We start from the raw sequence: 20,107 nt of genomic DNA on the forward strand, positions 1-20,107 counted from the left end.
CAGGAGGCAGCAGTGTGCCCAGAGCAGGCTGATGGCATGGGCTGCACCAGCAGGGTGACAGAGCTCATCCTTCCCTTTCCTCACACAGGAGCAGTGCCCAGTGTGAGACACAGACAGGGATTCAGGGACTGCAGCACCTCTCTTAGAAGGAAAGGATGAGGCAGCAGGGATTGTTTAGCCAGAAGAAAGCTCAGGGAGACTCTTATCAACACATCCCATCATGTGAAGTGGGGGTGCAAAGATGGAGCCAGGCTCTCATCAGGGATGCCCAGTGACAGGACAAGAGGGAGTGGCACACACTGGAACACGTGAGAACATCTGAGCACAAGAACATACAGCTGCTGTGAGGCTGGCTGAGAACTGCAGAGCTGCCCAGGGAGACTCAGTGTCCTTCCTTGGAGACCCAAAGCCATCTGGGCATCGTTCTGCCCAGCAAGGCCTAGGTGGGATGGCTGGAGCAGGGAGCATGGACTTGCAGAGGTCCCTCCCAACCTCAATCAGCCTCTGATTCTGTGAATAAAATAAAAAAAATAATAATGGAAGTTTTGAGAAAATGGCAAAGTTTTTTTTTTTTCTTAAAGAAAAAGGTCATTAATTGCATAGAAATCTTACTTCAGTCATCTCAAAATGTTACTCAGCATTCATTCACACTTGGAAAGTCCCAGTAATATGAGAAGAAGCAAAACAGACTAACAGTTGCTTACAGTGCATGTATTTACATTCAACTGGAGTTAATTTGCACAATAATATTTTAAAATAACTCAAACACACTTATCTAAACAAAGTCTGATTCAATGTATATTTTAAGCATATATAAAACACAAATAAAGTCTTCAAAACTTAAATTCTTTGGATAAAACCAATTTTCAATTATTTAAAGTTAAGTTAGCTCTAAAGTAGTAAGAAATGTAAACATCAGATACTGTGATAAAAATATTAGGAAATAACAGCTTTATCATAAAGTACTTGGATGGCATATGCTGGCATATGCTATCAGCTTAATTTTGCTGATATGCAGATGCTAAAAAATAGTTGTAATTTCAACTCAGGAATACTTTGACAGAATTTTAAATTATAACAATTTTGTTTAAACATTCTTTTTTACCTTTATTTACACTACTTTTTGGCATTTTTTTCTTTATCTTAAGTGAACTTGAACTTCTACATATGTATTGAATAATTTGTGGTTTTAACTTACCCAGTTCAAACTGGAGTCCATGATGGTGGAAAAAAATCAAAAGGTCAGGTAAGACTCCTCCAACTGGGAAAAGCCAAGGACTTTGAAAAGTAAGAGTGTAAAGTACCTGAGCACAATCCAACAGCTGGCTCCTGCAAAAGTAATTCTGTTACCATATATATATAATCCGTACCAATGAGAAAAGCTCCATGAGAATTAATCCACAGAGGAGACCTGGTGTGGCTCATTCACACCCAGCCATCAGAGCTTTGTCTCTGCTGCACCAACCTGTTACTTTATTTCATATGACATTAAATCTTGGAGAACAACTTCTTCGGACAAACAGAAGCTGAGAAGTTTTACACGCCCTACACCTCAGTCTGCTTTCCACTTGTCAATGTGAGCATCCCCCCACACCCAGACAACAGTCCTGAATCCCCCCATGAGTTTTGGTGACACCTTACACTGAAATGTTTGGGAAAAACCTGCTTTTTCCTTGTGTGAAGGAAGATAAAACACAACCTTTTACCACTCATCAGGTTCACCTCTCAGTCGTATTCCAAAATGCCAATCTGCCCAACTACTGACAAATCCACAGGCACACTTGCAAAAGATTATCAGATTGTGGTATTTTATTACAGAAAACAAATCCAATTTAAAGACAATTAAATTTAACCTTTGAGGAGTGGAAAATCTTGAAATATTTTGAAGTGGCATTTACTTTTAAAACATCTGTAAGAGTTTTAATAAATTTACTGCCGAAAAAGGCTCACAGGCTCTGTTATGATTAAGGGGCTTATTTTATGAGTATTACTTTCAGGTTGTTAAGGCACAACTGGCATTTGTTTTAAGACAAAACTTGACACAGGCACTATTACCTCAGAGCCAGAAACAAGTGAAAGTGGAAGGCACAGAACTTTAAAAAATACCACTAACCAAACCAATTTTAAAGGCTTAAAACAATTTTTAGGTAGTTTGTCTTGAAATACTAACACACTGCAGTCCATTTCTCAGAGCAGGCATGAAGCTGAATAATTATGGGCAACACTAATTGACAGCAAGATACACTTCTACATTAGAGGGACACAGAGAAAAACTGTTAATTGCTGTTTCACTGGCAATAATGGTTATTTTCAGTTTACTCTTTTAACTAGAGGCTTTGTGTTTTGGGGCTTGTTTGTGTGGGTTTTTTGGGGGGGATTGTTTTGGGTTTTTTTTAAGATAAGGGAAATTCAATGCAGTAGATTATACTATTTCAGAGGTTTGATTAAAGCAAACAACCAAGTTCAAATATTCACATCAGCATAGAAACCTCATCTTGCAATGCAATTTATGGTAAGAAGCCAAGGGCCATAAGCACAAGGATTGACAATCTACCTGTTTTCTATGCCAAGTGTTGCAGAGATCCAACACAGCATAACCATACAGAATATGCATGATAATGCCCAAGTAGCCCAGATCCATAAGGCAGAACTATGAGTGATCCTAGAGGTAAAACAACTTTCCAAATGGCCCCAAGAGATGCACCATAGCCCCAAAACATATCAAATTTAGCCTCTATCCAAAGTGATGAGAATGGTAGCCAGCAACTCCAGTAAACCAGCAAGATTCAGCTTCTCTGCTTCCCTTCCCAATTTCTTACTAAAAGAAAAGGTAGTCCTAAAAGCATGCATGTGTTCAACCACTGTTTGGCAAAGGCTATGCTTAAACTCATTTCAGGTTTCAGTTTGTTCACACTAGTACCATCTTTTGACTAGAACTTGAAAAGTGCAAAAATATTATAATTATATCTTCTTAAAAAAAATAATTCATTTCATTGGCGCAACAATTCCAATTCCTCAGGAGTTAAATCCACTGCCAGCAATGGATAGAAAAGGAGGCACCAGCATAAAAGAATCAAAGTGCATTTCCAGCATGCCAATGCTGCACGAATTGGCAAGCCAGAACCTTTTTGTCACCACTGGAACAGATTATGCTGAATTCATTCCATGGAAAGTCCGTGTTGTACATTAGCACACAAAGTCTGTCACCAGCTCCTGGGGATACTGCAACGAGTCGTCGAAGCGGAAGCGTTTGGAGAGCGTGCTGCTGTCCTCTGGGATGTTCTCCTTGTCCTCCTTGTCACTGCAGCTGCACTTTACACTCCACTCTTCTGAGCACTTGGCTGTGTGTCCTGGCAGCTGAGAGGAGCAGCAGATCTCTTCAGGGCTGCACAGGAGTGGGAGCTCCCCTTGCTGCAACCACGAGTGGGACAGACAGTCTGCTGCAGTGGGCCTGTCCCTTCACAGGGAGAAAGGGAAAGGTGCTTGAGTTAATTCCAATAATACTAAAAAACTAAAATAGCTCTGATGCTAAAAATCCTGAGCAAAATTGACACTGAAGAGTCAATATTGGTGTTTTCACCCCTACCTCAGCTGCTACAAAACACAGTTAAGTATTGGCTACATGCATCTGAATTTAGTTGACAGTTTACCCTAAAGCTGGTAAGCTTTCATCAGAACAAGGAACATAGTCTCTGGGAATGTTTTCAACATGGTGCCTGGGAATACTTTCAACATGGTCCACATAAATGGGCACTTGCTTTTACTTTTAAAGCAATATGCTTTATACAGACCATCAACAGTCAGGCTCATGATTATTCAGTCATTATGCTTTCAAGGATAGCCAAGTCAACAGGATGTCACAAACTCTGACATTTTCTAGCTTTACTCGTGCAATTCATCTGGCATAAACTCTTTCAAAATATAGATCCTACCAAACAAACCAGACTTAGTAAATTGCTCCTGTGGATAACGTAGTACAGTGCTACTGCAAGTTTTAATTGTGTTCTGCATTGTTAACTTCCACAGAACTTGCCAGAAAACTGGCTCCAGGACAGCAAAGCCACTACTTCCCCCTCACTCCACCAGAACACAGGAATATTTTTCAGTCAGAAAAGTGTAACTTAACAGAGTTGACTCTCTAAGAATTTTAAGAGACTTTTCCTCTTAAAATTCAAGGAGGTAGTGTCATCAAGAGTTGGAATGGGAATAAAAAAAAGGCAGTTTATTAAGTACATAATGCACACTCTTGAGATGCCCAGGAGAAAATGAGAATTAATTGTTACAGAATGTCAAATATCCCACAGGTCCACACTAAGAGTTATCAAAGCAGGTTCTTCCTCACTGATTACTTTTTTCTAGATGCTCCACAAACATGAAAGACAAGATTCCCTCATGATACTGGGGTTTTGTGAATCCTTTCAGATCCTGAAAAACCATGTACGTGAGATGTTAAGACAGGAAGGACTCTTGTAACTTTATATGGAGTCCTCATTGCCTCAGAGCAGGCACTTCCCAGAAATCACCTCCCATCCTCTCCTCCTGCCCAAGAGCCTCTCTCAGGCAGGCAGGCAGGCAGGCAGGCTCACTCCTCCTGCTGGAGGCTTTCTGGAGATGCCAAGGGTTACTGCCTCACCACAGGTGACCATATCTAGCACTGCAATCAACAATACCTGACCAGCTCACTCTCAAAGTTCAGCTTCTTTGCAAGGTCTTGAGTGAAGTCTGAACTCCCCAAGAATGCAGAGTAAGGGGTGTGTCTTACAAACAAACAAGTTTTTGTCTTGGATTGAGATCATTTTTAGAACACTGAACAAGGCAGGACACTGCCAAGTATAAAAATACAGTAAGAGAGGTGTTTAAATAAAAAGATAAAGGTGAGTCAGGAAACAAGAAAGCACTGCAATGAGGCTGCACTGCCTTTCCAAACTACAGTAATTATAGAAAATAACATGACCTTTCTAGAGCATAATAAAATAATAAAATCTGATAATAAAATCTGATAATCTGTTATCTGAATGAAAATATAAAGAAACTCAAAAAAAACCTCAAAGAACAAGCCTCCCTAATAATAACATTATCTGTAAAAATAATAAAAGTAATATCTGACAATTTTAGCCAGACATTGAATCCGAAATTCTTCTCACACATTAAAAGCATAAACTTGCACTTTAAAACAGCCAGTCAAAACTACCAATGCATTGTGAAATGTCCAACTGATCTTGTCAGTGACATTAAGCACATAAATTAACATTCACTTTTTCTAGGTGCTCCACAAATTTAGGATTCTTGCCTGGAGGAGTTTGCTACTTACTCTGGATTTTTTATGAGAAGTTTTTGAATGAAGTCTTTTGCAGGCTGTGAAACTGATGAGAATGTTTCTTCTGAATAATCTACGTTAACTTGAGATATATTAAGGTAAGTTTCTTGAACATCAGCGCCCACAAATGGAGATTCTTGTGTCAGCAGCATGTAGGAGATGACACCAATGTTCCTGAGGTAAGAACACAATGTATAAAGCCACTAGAGAACAAAATGTGTAAAGCTACTGGAGAATCTGAACAATACACCCTGCATGTTTACTGTGCTGCAGATCAAACTTCTTGGCATATCCCAAATTTCCTTGTGTGCACACACACAAGGAAAGACAGGAGTATATATCTCAATGAAGGGATTTTTGAAAACTCTTTAATTTCAATAGATCCTTTTCTTCCTGCTGAGATTGTTAGGAAAAGGAAATACCACTTTTACACAGCCCACTCTTGGGACATGTGGCAATTCTGGATGATAGAGCTGCAAAAAAAGACAAGACTTTCTAATCTGCATGCAAACAAAACCCATCTTTCACTGCAATTCTGGATGACAGAGCAGACTCATTCAACCTCTCTGTACATTTGACATCTGAGTTGTGTTACAATCTCTTCTAGCTGAAATGTTTCTCCCAAGAACATCAACATGAGTACCACAGATCATGCCAGCTATGATAAATTTTAAGGTGGTTTCTTGATGCATAATAAAAACATTTTTGTGATCTGACAGATCAGAATTTAGAAGCCATTACAGTGTGGAAACATGCAGCTGCTGGGTTTGTCATGGTGAGCACAGCATCAACAGGGGTTTTCTTATGTCTTCCCACAAAAGCAGGCAAATAATATGTGATTAAAAACCATTCATGAACAGATTTAGTTACTACTATGAGTTGAGGACTTCAAAGGAGCAACTAGCAACCTTAACAGTGAATATTAATAAAGATGCTGAAGATTTTATGTTTTAAAGGAAACATTTCAAAACTCGTCTTTAACATAGCACATAAAATTAAAATGCCACAAGAAGTTGTGGGTCAGTTCAAAGTATTTGTCATTTTTTATGATTCACTCTGCAGATATTTCCCTAAAAATAAGAAGTAGGAAGTTTACATCCTTCTTACACTTTGTATAAAAAATTATTTAACAACCTAAAAGTGGGGAGGGAAGTGTCCTAGAGTAGCTAATACCTGAAGCATGTCACCCAGGAGTAAGTAATACCTAAAGTATGTTATCCAGCCACTGTTGTTATTCCCTCAGAACAAACACCTCTCCTCCACAGGCTCAGGAGCCACCTGCATTTCCCACTAAGTGTGCAACAGATCCAAAAACTCCTGTAAATCCTGAGGGCTTCATCCCTCTCATCCCTTCCCTCACTCTTTCAGCCAGCCCACTAACAGAAGGGGATTCCTGGAAGCCAGATGAAACTGCATCAGGCCCTTAGATTGTTAAGGGATTCCACCAAACCTCAGTAAAATGAAGATCACACCTACCACATGTCTGTAGCTGTGGTAATAGGATCATAGTTCAAGATTTCTGGAGCTAAAGAGATGGGGGAAAAAAAAATGCTTTAATAAATATCTTCTTTAAATGGCCTTGAATCATACACTACATTTCTGGCATTCTTTGCCAGCTATTATTATGAGACTCAACATGTAGTTTCAATAATTAGATTTATTATTTCCAAGCCACAAGGTGGCAAAAAGTTATTTCCATTTGCCTAGACATGGATGTTTACTTGGTTGACACTGAAGTGGCACTACATGGCCTCAAGTTTTCCAAGTTTCAAGATGTGTTCTAATCAGATGCATGCACATACATTTTTCTCTTAAGAGGTTTTGAATTATACAGCTTCTTAATGGGAGTGTATAGAGTCTTCAGCATGTTAAAGCTGCACCACAATGACCAAGCCAATTTTAGGATCAGTGGCTGTTAGCATAGGCTAGGTAACAAGTTATTCACTGCAGAATGAAGTGCTCTTAACACTGAGTGTTGGCAGCCATGAAGGAAACTTGTCCCTCAGAGAGGGCCAAGTGTTAACAGCAATCTTTCCCTTTCCAACAAATATTTTAATCTCATTAAGTCATCATATTGGATAACTTTAAAGATGTTCCATTAATTCAAAGAACATTTCTTTGTGCATGCTTAATGTTGTATTTCAATTCCAATTAGAACAATTTAACAAATACTACAGTATAAAATTGAGAGCTGCACTTATTGATATAATTCAGGATTTTTTGGTGCAAATATTTGTTGACTACTCTTTAAAAAGAGCAGCTCAAACATGTTGCCTTGCCCTGTGATGCTCTTTATCAGCCTGTAAGCTGCTCAGTGTGCTCCATGAACTGTTCCTGTTCTCTGGAAAGCCCACATGAGAGGCTGTGAGCAGCCCTTCCATACCGAGGTACTCTGTGGTTCCCATGATCTGCCGCAGTTCATTGCAATTCTCCAGCTTCCTGGACATCCCAAAATCCACAATTTTTACATCACCAAGAGGATTGATGCTGCTCAGCAAAATATTTTGAGGCTAGAACAGAAAACATTACATTCCTAATTAATAAAATACAATCAGAAAAAAAAAAGCCCAATGTACTAAATGACACTTCAGCTTCTATTATGAAATACTTATTGCTAAACACTATTTAAAAATATTTAATCTCATAATAGCATTTAATCATCTTCTCCTCATCTTTTAAATGTATTTAACAAATTACTTTGATGAACAGAATAAAGTGAAGATAAAGTGCTAAAGCAAAGCCTGCTGCAGCCTCACCTTTAAATCAAGATGAACAATATTGTTTTCATGCAAGCAGCAAAGTCCTTCAAGTATTTGCCTTATAAGCCTTACAATGTCCCTTTCACCAATTCTGTCATCCAGATCTGGGACACACAAGTCAAATATTTCTCCTCCAGCAGCACTGAAACACATTGAAGAACATCTATGTGTTAAGTTTAAATTTTGAAACTTCAGCAAGGAAAAATGTTTTTAATAGCACATATTTATCTAACATATATCTGTAATATCAGAGAGGCTGGGAATATTTTTCTTTTCACACATTTACACTGAAACACTTAATATAAACACTTAGAAAAGGGAGAAAAAAAGTGATGATGCTTTTTCTTTCCTTATAGCCTGAGACAGCAAAGAGCACTTTGACTGGTAACCTCAGAATGCTCTGATCCCCTCAAGCAAGTGGGAAGATGCCTTCCAGAAGCTGAGTTCTATCATCAGTCCCTAATCAAAGAAGCCTTTCTTTTCAAGTCAAATCTAAAATGTCTTCCATGAGACCAGTTCATAAATAATTCAGAGCAGTGTAAAGCAGCATGGAAATATGTGCTGCTGTGGTTTGTGAGTTATTCCTCCACTTGGCTGCAGTGTCAGCTGCCTCCTTTCAGGCTGGGTTTGAGATCATTACTCAGCCTGCTCTGAGTGCCTCAAGTCTCTCTCAAGGATGAAGGGCTTCCTCAAAACTCCAGATCACTGAGCTGAAACTTCACTGCTGAGTTTACCAAACTCTCTAAAATGAGAGTCTAGTAAAGAGATAATGGACAAAATGAATGAACACAGGCACAAACTGTTTAAGGTTATGGGAGGTGCCAGAAATGCCTCCCCCCAGGTGACCTTAAGGCAACATGGACGTGAGGAGAAGGGCAGAGGATGCCATGGATTTCAGCTCTCACAGGGTTTTCAGCACTGGCTCCCACAGTATTGCTGCACTCAAGTTACGTTATGGTCTGGATGGGTGGGCACCCACATGGGTAAAGAGCTGAAAGCTCTGCAGGAAAGGATTTGCAGGGGGGAAAAAAAGCTTTTACAGATAGAATCTAGCAAAATTCCTTCAAATTTTCCAAAGAATATATCATGGTGTACAGAGACCACCATCAACAGCACTTCAAATACTTTGTACAAGAAACTTAAAGCTAAGAAAGAACTAATTTCACAGGCTGTATTTTTGTTCCCTACATTCCCCACAAAAATTTACACATACAACAAATATAATAGATAATGCAAATTCAATTCCCAAATTAAACTTGTTTTCAGAGCTAATAAGAAGCTTTGGGAACATCTGTAAAAAATATGGGAATTTTTTAGGAAACTGTTCCAAAAGTCAATTTTAAAACAACAAAACCACTAAATTTAGGAGCTCAAAACAAACAAAGTAACTGTAAGTCCCAGTCACCAAAAAAATGTCAAGTGCTAACTGCAAGTTCACAGGCATGGATGTGCTCAACCTCTTTGAAATCTGTGCACATGGAATCAGTGACTTTTTTCTTTTTATTTAAATTGCATCAAGGCACTCAGGACCTTCTACAGTATTCCAAGAACATTATTTCCAGTCAGCCTGCCTGAAACATCATTAAAGGAAAAAATATAAAGTATATTACAATGAAAGATTAGCATCATGCATATAGGGTACTGTTGCAATTCTTCTGGGCATTCAGGCAACTCATGCAAAAAATTAATATATTGAAAGATGCTTTCCTGCAAACATGGGACATGTGATGAAAGCACACTTACTATTCCAACACTAGGATGATTTCATTTGCTGTTTCATAGACTTCATGCAGGTTAACTATGCGAGGATTGGACTTCATTAATTCAAGGACAGCAATTTCATGCACAATCTCTGCTTTGCAGTCTTGACCCCTTCTCCTTTTCTTCAAAAATTTAGCTGCATACTCTTGGCCTGTGGATTTGGCTACACATTTTCTCACCACAGCACATCTTCCTCTATGAAACAAAAGGGGAAATATTGAGATGCAGGAAATCAAAAGTGCATAAATTAATATTAGAAATAAGAAAACACAGCAAACAATTGCAAACAAACAAAAAAATGTATTGGGAAATGCCATGCTTGGCCTGCTCTTACACTGTTTCCTGAACATTGACTTGCAGGCACTGTAAAAGGACACTAAGCTAGATGAGGCTCTGGTGAGACCCAGGAAAATTCCCTTTATACAGCCTAGCTAAACATTAAATCAGAGTATCAGGTTACAGGGACATTCCCATGGTCAGGTCACAGAATAATTTGGTTGGAAAGGACTTCTGGAGGTCCCTAAAAACCTCCAAACCTCCTGCTTAAAGCAAGGCTGACCAGACTGCCCAGAGCTCTGTTCAGGTTGCAAGATATTAAAAAACCCTCAACCTCATTAAAACACCTACAGGACAATAACAAACAAAGCAATCCCCTATGAAATGCAGAGAATGAACAGGAAAAATAAAGTACATTTAAATGCATGGGTGGGGCAGGAGGTTTTCAGCGGGAAAAAAATTTAATCATAAAGAGAATTTCCTTCCACAAGCCATGCAGTACTGCTACAAAAATCCCACGTATCTGCAAAATGTTTCAAAACATCTTAATAGAAAAGCACCCATCATTTAGCATTCTCTTCCTCAATTACAGTTAGACCAAGTGTGTTGCTTTATTTCCTAGCCAACTGTTTAGGTATGGAAACAAAAACGTATTTTGGCAAAAAAATGTTTTTAGAAGAAAACCACATACTGTAGTTAAAACCCCAAGCTGATCTTTGAAAAAGTTAGGAGGAAAAAATGGCAGTTTTTAAAGCCAAGTTATAAATTCCTGAAAAAAATAATAATTTATAGCTACTAATATTTCTGGCACTCCCAGAAATGCCTGGTTGCATACAAGCAAAGTATTTTCAAATTGTGAAGAGAAACCTTACATACAAGAAAATCTATTTATTTAAAGAAACCTTATTTACAGACAAACAACTTGAAAGGCTGCAATAAACTGTAAGTAAAGTTCTAAAAACAGTATCAAGCTTTATACAAAATGCACAGCCTACATTTATCTCTTCAAAATGAGCCTGTCCACCTGTGTTTTTTGTTACCACAGCATACTAAGGACAAACATAATGAAACAGCTCAGAATGAGCCATCTGAGCTCTGTTCTTTAAACTAAATTGGCTTCTTTAGTAGAAAATACCACATTGCCTTACAGGCTTTGCCTTTTTTCTGGTGCAAAAATCCCAGCGCTTACAAGGAACATTTCTTTAAAAAAAAGTACTTAAAAAGAATCTAGACTTCAGTATTTAATCAAAACAGGGATGAGCATCTCGTGCAAAAAAAAAAAAAATCAATTTTCATTTGCAAATAACTGCACAAATGTGCCTAAATTATTAAATATTTAAAGATTACTTTGAATCATACTACTGTAACTTAAAAATAAATTCAACAAAACAGGCCTTCTGTCATCATTTATTTGAACATTAATTAGTTGTAGATTTTCTCTACCCTTTTTTAAAAGCACTAGACTTTAAAGGTGGAAGTTATTTAGGCTGATACAGGCACACTCTTCACCTTAACAACTATTTTTAAGCCTGAAACAGCCAGGTTCTTTCCCAGCTGTTAACCCAGCTTATTACTGCAGAGCATTTGAAGTTACTGAGCTCAATTTCATAATAGACACAAGTTGGAAGCACTCCCCCCTCCAGCTCACATTCTCTTTTTAGCATCACATCAGCCCTGCCAGCCACCAAAGCGTCTCTAAACTTAACAAAGGGGAACCAGTTCAGTTTCATGAGAACAGCACCATCTTCCCCAGTAGTTTTGGCAAATCTTCCTTCTGGTTCCTGTGGGTTCAACAACTCTGAAGGGTCAGTAATACCTCCAGATTTGAGATGTACGAATTTCCACTTGTTTATTAGCAGAGTGCCAATTAAGGCAAAAATTAAGGCAAAAAAAGAAGACCAAAAAGTCTTTTTAGAGCTGTGGAAATTGCTCCAGGAACACGACAACATCAGCTCGGAAGCGCTGCACTGACACAAGCGCAGCAGTTCCCACTCCTTGCATCCCCCTCACAGCCCAGCTCTGCAAGAAAAACTCATTTCAGGATGTTTTCATATCTCAGCTCAGAAACCACAGAAATCTAACTACTTCAAAAGAAGCCAAGCCACGCACACACCAGGGACAGAACTACTTAACCCACTAAACAGAACCTAACCTGCCAGCTTCACTGTGAGTCAGTGTCTTAAATACCAAAGGACCCAACAGATAAGGGTGTGGGAGGAAGAAATGGGGCTTGGGAAGCTTAAGCCGAGAACAAGAGAACTATTTACCACATAATCTCAACAGGAAAAAGAAAACTGCAAGTGAAAATTAAAGCATATTAATCATTTAGAGAGGTTACAAAGAAAAGATGGATTTTACATCACTTAAAAAGCATTTATACACTTAAAAACATGAAAAACACACATGTAGTTAGGCCAGGAGAAATCACAAATATGTTTGCAAAACAGAGTCCTGCTTCAGTTTTCTTTGCATTTTGGCACTTACTTTGTTATGCCTGGTTTTGCGTGCACAGAAAAAATTAAAAACTGTTCTGGAATTCACACAAAATCTACACTTTTGTTTGCTTTAGATATCATCTCACAAGTACGCAGAGTCTGAAAATCCAGTGTTGGAACAATACCTGAGTTTAGAGGGTGCTGCATATAAACTGCTTCTGTAGAGGTTAGAATTCAAAAGCAGGGCTGACAAAAGTTAAGAAAAGAAGAAAGTTATGGGCTGCAACATGCACTTCTCCAAAAGTGTACCAGATAAAAAGCACATGCTAGAAAAATAGGAAAAAACCCAAGAGAACAATGCAGGCTGAGGAGCTCACACAGCACAGGCAGAAGAGCATCTCTGCTGACAGAGGGAGGTGCAGAGGATCCCTATGGAGCACAGCTGTGAGACTGCCCTGGCACATTTCTGCTCAGGGAAACGTGATCACAGCATCAGGCTGGCATGGCTTTACACCCAGTGCACTGAGCATTCTCAAGGTATGACTTAACCCAGGGATTTCAAAACACACACTCACTTGTGTGGCTGAAACAGTGTCACAAACACCGAGGGTTTGGGTGCTTTGTTGTTTTAGTTCCTATTTTACTGCTGCAAACAAGGGCAAGGCAAGCAGGCTGCAAAACTGCTCTGAAACAGCAGCTTGTCTGAAGCTCAGTCTAACTGCTTGGGGCTGGGAGGGGAGAGAAAAGATCTTTGTTTTCTGGGTTTCAGAACACTCACCCAAACGCCTGGAACCCAACTCAAAATCCTTTTTCTTACAGTATCACCCTGTGTCATCTCTTGTTTAGGCCATGCCCCAGGAATCCATGTGGCAGGGAATGGAAGATAATCCCAAATCTACATATCTGTGAAAACCAGATCTCTCTGACATGGAATAGGCTGGCAGCTTATGCCTCACTGTCCCTTTTCCTGGTCCCTAGAGAACCCACCGTGAGGCAAAGAAGGGGACAGGGAAGGAGGAGGGCATATTTCATTCTCCATCTACTACCTACAGGTTTGCCTCATTGTACAGAGAATTTTCTTGCAGCAGAAATCCCTCTGCTCAAATAAAATAAGGAATAATCTTACCTTCCTAGCTCTTTAGATTCAAGCATATAAAAATTGTAGAAGTTCTCTGTCTTGATTGGTGTGTGCAGAGATGTGGCCAACAAGCCAGAAAGGCTTTTATTCTCCAGCTTTCTCCTCGACATGGTCAGGAGCAGCACGTCTCTGTCTTACACCAGCCACCTGCTGAAGCAAAACAATTAAGAGTTTTGGAAATCCCATAGCTACAGCACAGGAAAGTATACAAATATTGTGAGTTTAGGGCTATAAAGCTAGAATAGCCACTTTGTTCAGCAGCAGCCTGAAAACAACACATTTAATCACTGTAAAAACAAAACCTGAAAGGAATACTAAGCAAGACATGCTAATTTAATAATGTAAACACTCCAGATAAGTTGGGGGTTTTTTTTCTCCCTGGAGCATATCCATAAGATACTAGGGATAAGCTTTAGTTCTAATAAAAATGCTAATAGCTACTTAACTATTAATGAGATGTACCCTTTCTTCATCTTTCTGAAACTCTTCTCTGGATTCTGGGTAAGTTCCACATTTCCTTTAAGTTTACACTTTTAACAGATATTTGGTTCCTGGGGGAATTTACCAAAACTCCTTCCTGTTTGTTAACAGCAACACAGCAGGAATAGGTAACAAGAGGACAAAGTGGGGTTCTTTTCCCAGTGCGAATATTCACATTTGTTACTAGGCTCACTCATAGCTCCTCCAAGTTTCCTTTTTAAGGCTGAGTTAATTGTCAGAGAGAAGCATGAATGGACAAGGTCCTCTTTGCAAGTTCAGATCATTTAGAACCAAATGATGGAGTAATCCTGATTAAATTACCTTAATAAACCAGTAGAACAGCACATTATGAAGATACACCACCCACAGCATTTCTACTACAATGAAAAAAAAAAAACCAACAAAACCAAACCCAATAAAAATACTGGGGTTTGGTGTTCACGTTTATAGGCCTGAAGCATCTCTTCAGGTGAAATGCAAAAGCAAGGCAGAAAAAGGTTACTGAAGGATACCAGAAGTAGTAATTGATGGCTTCTTTAAGTTAAAGAGCAGGTTTACCTTTATTAGTGAAAAAATAAAAATAAGGCAAATTACATTTCAGAGACAGTTAGCAAGCTCACAAAAATACACTTGCAGTTAAAATGAGAGAAATGCACTGTCAGACACTTCTGGGGGAGCACTCAAACTAATTATGATCCAAATGCAAGCCATTACCATCCAGCATTGTTCACATTCCCGTGTGGGATGGAACATGGATATTCATATTAGAACTATTTTGGATTCAAATCATTGTACATAATTTAGCAGGAAAAAGACCCAAATTACACAGTTTAAAAATATCTTCAAAGTATCATTTGATATGCAGGAAATAGCTTCCTCAAGAAATTATGAAAAGGTCACAATACAATCCAATACACAAGTCTTTGACTCACTCTGTAACAAGCAAGCATTCCTTCTGCCCCCATTATAAGGCAGTTAACATTAAGAGGATGATTTTCATGTCTGAAATTTTACATGACTCTCCTTAGGGCTGTGCTCACTTTAACTCCTAAACTGAACCTTCTTCCTGCTGTACTTCAGCAGAAAACCATTTGTGTTCGATAACTGGCCTCACTGACTGAGAGATTACCAGTATCAAATTTATTACCATTATCGAGCTTATTACATAAGCTTTCATTGCACATGATCATTCGTACAGAGCAATTATTAAGGAGAACTTCTGCCTCACATTGCCTTGACGTTGTTTCTCTGCTAAGACACCACATCTCCTTTTTTTTAGCTCAGTATCATCAAGAACAGAGAAGAACACATACCCACAGCAGGCAGAAACCCACAAAGAAACACGTCATCTACCCAGGAGAAGGAGATTCAACCAGCTGTGAGGAAAAAAAGGCTTCCCACTAAACTAGGGAAGTTTTCAGGGGAAAAAGCCAGCTCCTTTAACCTTTTCTAAAGACGTCGAGTCCCTGGTCCGGGCCGGGACGATGTTTGGCAGCGAACGACCACGGAGGGCGGCAGCGGCCGGGCGGGACCCGGCCCTGTCCCCGACTGCCCTCACAGGCACCCCGCGCTGCCGCCGGCGCGACCCGACACAGGGCGAGAGGCAGCGCGGTGCTTCCACAGCGCCCAGCCAGCAGCACAGCACAGCACAGGAGCCCCCCGGCCGGGCACACTCGCCCCCTGGCTGGCTACAGTCCCCGCCCGGGCACACTCACCGCTGGCCGCCGCCCGCCGTCCCTCACAGCTCCGCCGCCGCTGTCTCTCCGCCTCTCAGCGTTTGAAAAGCGCAAGCCGCGGGGAGCGGCTGTCCCAGCAGCGCGTGTGCCAGGCCCCGCCCACCCGGCAGAACACCCAATCCGCGCCCAGCCGCGGCGCCCAGAACCCCGGCGATTGGCGGGCAGCGCCCCCTGCCGGCTGCCCGGCCCCCAGCAGCAGGTGCCGCCCGGCCGTGAGGGAGCTGCGGGTGCTGGGGCTCGAGGCGGTGCGGGGCGGCCGCTCGTGTCCGCACCTCGCGGGGTGCGCGGAGCCGCCGCTTCGGGCCACAAGGCACCGATGGCGCGTCCCGCTCCCGCTGCTGTGGCAGCGAAACCCCGCAGCGAAGGCTTCTCGGGGTGTCCGCTGCATCCCCGAGCGCTGGAGCAGCGGGGCAGGTGCGCGGCCAGGTCCCGGTACAGGACGGCGTTCCGCGCATCCCCCGCGGTGGGGAGCCGGGGACATGAGCTGCGCCGCAGCGGTTCCGCTCCGTCCTGGTGGGGGACGTGGTGGGGACAGAGCCGCGGCCGCGGCGACAGAGGCGCCGTGCGGGGACAGAGGCTCCGTGCGGGCCCCGCCGCCGCTGTGCGAGTGACGCGGCCGCGAAGGCTCCGAGACCGCAGCACCGGCCCAGTCCAGTTAGAAACCGAGCCATAAATCAGTTCTCACAGTTCTCACCGAGAGCTGCCGGGAACAGAGAGCTCTCAGTCCTCCTCTATAAGTACACTGCTCGCACGGAGCATGTTTGACAATCTCTCAGTCATGCATTCAAGTGGAAACAGGGTCTTCAGAGCCTCCTGAGAAGCCAACAGGAAAAAAAAAAAAGTTAAAAGACTCCAACCTGTGGTTTCAAAGACTCAAAATAGCCTAAAGCATGGTTCAGAAATAAGTTGAAGTCAGAAAGAGTTCTAAAATAGTTGCAATTTGTTTGTCAAATTGATTTCCTCTGAAGCAATCCAACGAGCAAGAAATTTGCAAGCATCCGTTTTATAATACATTTATCATGAAGGCAGTAATAGTAATGTAGCATAAGAGTTTAAGAGCTGTGTATTTAATTTCAGCAGTGCACCAGTAGAGTTTCTGGGTTAATTCTGTTTGTGCCATGGCACTGCCAGTGAAATGGGTAATTGCTGTGTTTATTACAGTGCCTAAGTCATGCAGTCACAGCAAGGCTTGCATTAAGATGAAAGTAAGGTAAATGAAGATAAGAAAGCAGAAAGCATTCTTGAAGAGTCTAGAATAGGTCACACCATGTAGCTGGCACACTGAGGTACCTACTGAAAACGTGTAACTCCTGCTTGTTTGAACTTCCATCTGGCTTTTTAGCATTTTGAGCTGTGGATATTTTTGACAAAAGCAGTCCAAAATCTTTACTCTCTCCCACAGAGTTCCACCATCTCTGCAGGGTTCCAGATCATACCCTTTCTTGATTATAACATGATTTCAAATACATCTGTCAAACAAAAATACAACATGTGGACAGGATTGGTTTTGTTTAGAAATGCTCTTTGTGCAGTATGAAAAGCAGGCAGCATTCCAAACATACCAAATGAGCCACAGAGTAAATTTAAATGATGGCCACAATTAAGATGTTTTAGGTTATTATAGCACGTGGTGCCAAGAAGTAAATGACAGTGCTTATGTTTGTCTCCTTAGCTGCTTTTTTGTCTTTATTGATGCTCTTCAGGATTTGCTCTACTCTCCCTTTAAGTTTTGAAAACCAAGTAAATATCAAAAATGCATCATGACATGCATGTTATTGTACTCTTGGTTATCTGTTTCTATAATGCCATGGAAACATGAATGGCACTTAGAGAAGGGTATAATTGACAGGACTCCACCCTGAGGACTTTGGAATTTTACTTAGATACACCACAACTGAGAAGGACAACAAAGGTGGAGGAGGGGAAATGGGTAGGCTGAAGGTCACAACAGTACATGATCATGAACTATTATTATTCCTAATGTATACACCTGGTCTGTGGGATCATTAAAAAATAGCAATTAAAGGTGTTAGCTTCATAGCTCCCATTCTTAGTTACTTCTTCTCTGGCTTACCTTGATTATCGGTTCATTACAAAGCTGGCTCTTTTCAGCCTGTAGAGGCTTTCACGGAAAGAACGATTCCCGCTTGATGAGCAGCCATTCAGCACGGCTGCGATGCACGGCCCCCGGTGATCAGAGGCACAGGTGTTCCAGGCAGCCAGCCTTGTGGGAAAAGCTCTGCTCCCTCAAGGAATGCTGGTTTCAGCACAGGTCATGATGTCTGAAGAGATGGCACCTACCCTTCTCAGTAGGGAACTGTGCCCACTGACTGGGGACAAGCACACAACATTAAGAGCTGCACAGCTGGAAGCTCAGTGTCTGAGCCTTCTCCAGCTCGTTTTTATTTAATATAGGTCATTTAAAAAAATCTTATCCCCCCCGTGCTAAAATCTCTGCACCACCTTCTCACACAAGGCAATGCTCAGTGCAGTGGGAAATCTCTGGATTCCCCCCAGCTGCCTCAGTGACACTCAGCACAGGCTCCAGGCCAACTGCAGTGTTTACACCGAGGGAAAGCGAGTGAGTGATTGTGCACTACGTGGCATCAGTTATCAGTGACCTGAATGAAAATACCTCATGAGTCTGACATCAAGAATGTCAGAGAAGAGATTCTGAGAGGGCTCCAGTCCCAAAGCCTCACCTCTTCCCACAGCAGCTCTCCTTCAATGACTCCAGTTAGCTGGCACCACATCTTGAGTAGCAGCAAGAGAATGCAAAATCACCTTCTAGAGAAAGTTTTTTTTTTTTTTTAATGGAAATGTCACTTTACTATCAGGTTCTCCAGTTTGTGTAACACAAAGGAGAAGTGACAAGTGGCCATTTAACCATTCTCAGGCTGTGTCGTGGTGGGGAGAACCTTTGCCTAAGAACTGGTTAAAGACCAGTTTCTCCCACTCTAACCACTACCATCTCTTAGAAAAGAAGGAGGAAATATTTGGTGGGGGCCACTGACTTTTATTAAAGACAACAGAATGCATTTCCCTGTGAAAAAGAGAGCTTTCCTGAGTTGCAGCCACTGCTGGGAAGTATTTTCCTGTCAGCTCTGGTGCTTTGTTTGTCATAAGGGGTTTCTTTTCATATATAGCTCTTATTCAAATTATGTTGCATATGGCTGAAGAATCCTTAATTTTCCCACTTCCAAAATCATGGTTTGTAATATGCCGAACTCCACAGACCACCAGAAACCACTTAGCAAAGGAGATGTCAGAAAGAGTATCTTGTGGTTTCTCTAAAGGTTTTTAAATGCTGCAAAAAGACAGAATGCTCTAAAGGTACTCACTTCAAAAAGGATGTTGCAGCATATTCAGAGGCACAATAAAAGAGATGTTTTACAAAGCAGATTTTGTAAGAAGATTTATTTTAATTAAGTGATTTCATGATGAAACATGGTCTTAAACAAAATAGAGATCAGTATGAAAATAAAATTATACACAGAAAATTCTTTTCCCCAAATGTTTTTGAGTAACAGGGAATACAACACAACAGTCCTGTATTCAAATTATGTAAATCTGTGAGCAGTCAAACATTATAGTACATTCCTTGAAGCCAGGCACAATGACACACATTGTGTGCCCCTGTAACACACTCAACACATTTTCTATCTCTCCTCTCTGCCTCGAAGAAAAAAATCCTGAAATGTAATGCAATGTAAATAGGGAAAAGGAGGGAAACATCTTAATGCTTGAAGCAGGTATTCCCCATTTAGTGTTTTGTGAAAGTCATGTACCAAATTCAGATGAAACTTAAACTGGCTTGTAGAAAGATAGAAAAACTTGGAATTGTATTTGATATACAGTCTTGTGAACACTTTAACTGAAAAGTATGGAAAGGATTAAAAAATACACCGTGTTCTACTTAAAGCTTAGAAATAAATATGCACTCCATATTCTCAGTGCCTGAAATTCTTTAAAAACAAAGAACTTGGTATAAAATTATATCAAGTAATTGTCAAAAATGAGGAAGATGCACCTATAATCCTGTTAGATTCTGGATGCCTGCATCCCCACTACAAAAACTTGTAAAACTCTACACACTTTGAAACATGCTGAAAAACCCAAACTGTAACTAGCAAGGGCAGGAACATCAACTGACTTGGGGGTAGCAGTATTCCACACCACATCCCTCATTACCTTCTTCTCCTCTA

General features: G+C 40.9%; 1 protein-coding gene across 3 annotated transcripts; it reads right to left on the minus strand.

Annotated features, from left to right (window-relative positions):
- Positions 1–1,786: 1,786 nt before the first annotated feature.
- Positions 1,787–15,934, minus strand: STK17B (serine/threonine kinase 17b). Of its 3 annotated transcripts, none has more exons than XM_059476131.1 (8): positions 15,882–15,934; positions 13,675–13,833; positions 9,820–10,032; positions 8,074–8,218; positions 7,701–7,827; positions 6,794–6,842; positions 5,312–5,491; positions 1,787–3,457 (listed from the first exon to the last, which is right to left on the minus strand). In XM_059476131.1, the coding sequence occupies exons 2-8, from the start codon at positions 13,794–13,796 to the stop codon at positions 3,187–3,189; spliced, it is 1,107 nt and encodes a 368-aa protein (XP_059332114.1). In that variant the 5' UTR covers positions 13,797–13,833; positions 15,882–15,934; the 3' UTR covers positions 1,787–3,186. The 3 variants fall into 3 exon arrangements, with proteins under 3 accessions (XP_059332114.1, XP_059332115.1, XP_059332116.1); XM_059476132.1 differs by having other exon boundaries at positions 13,675–13,836; XM_059476133.1 differs by lacking the exon at positions 15,882–15,934 and adding an exon at positions 15,611–15,632.
- Positions 15,935–20,107: the final 4,173 nt, after the last annotated feature.

This window comes from Ammospiza nelsoni, chromosome 7 (assembly GCF_027579445.1).
Source record: "Ammospiza nelsoni isolate bAmmNel1 chromosome 7, bAmmNel1.pri, whole genome shotgun sequence".
NCBI lineage: Eukaryota > Metazoa > Chordata > Aves > Passeriformes > Passerellidae > Ammospiza > Ammospiza nelsoni.

Coding starts and splice junctions, on each gene's coding strand:
- STK17B (XM_059476131.1), bottom strand. CDS start 13,796: ATGTCGAGGAGAAAGCTGGAGAATAAAAGCCTTTCTGGCTTGTTGGCC. Junction 10,033..13,674: donor GAATCTAAAGAGCTAGGAAG/GTAAGATTATTC, acceptor TTTGTTTCATAG/AGGAAGATGTGCTGTGGTGA. Junction 7,828..8,073: donor TTGTTCATCTTGATTTAAAG/GTGAGGCTGCAG, acceptor TTTCTGTTCTAG/CCTCAAAATATTTTGCTGAG.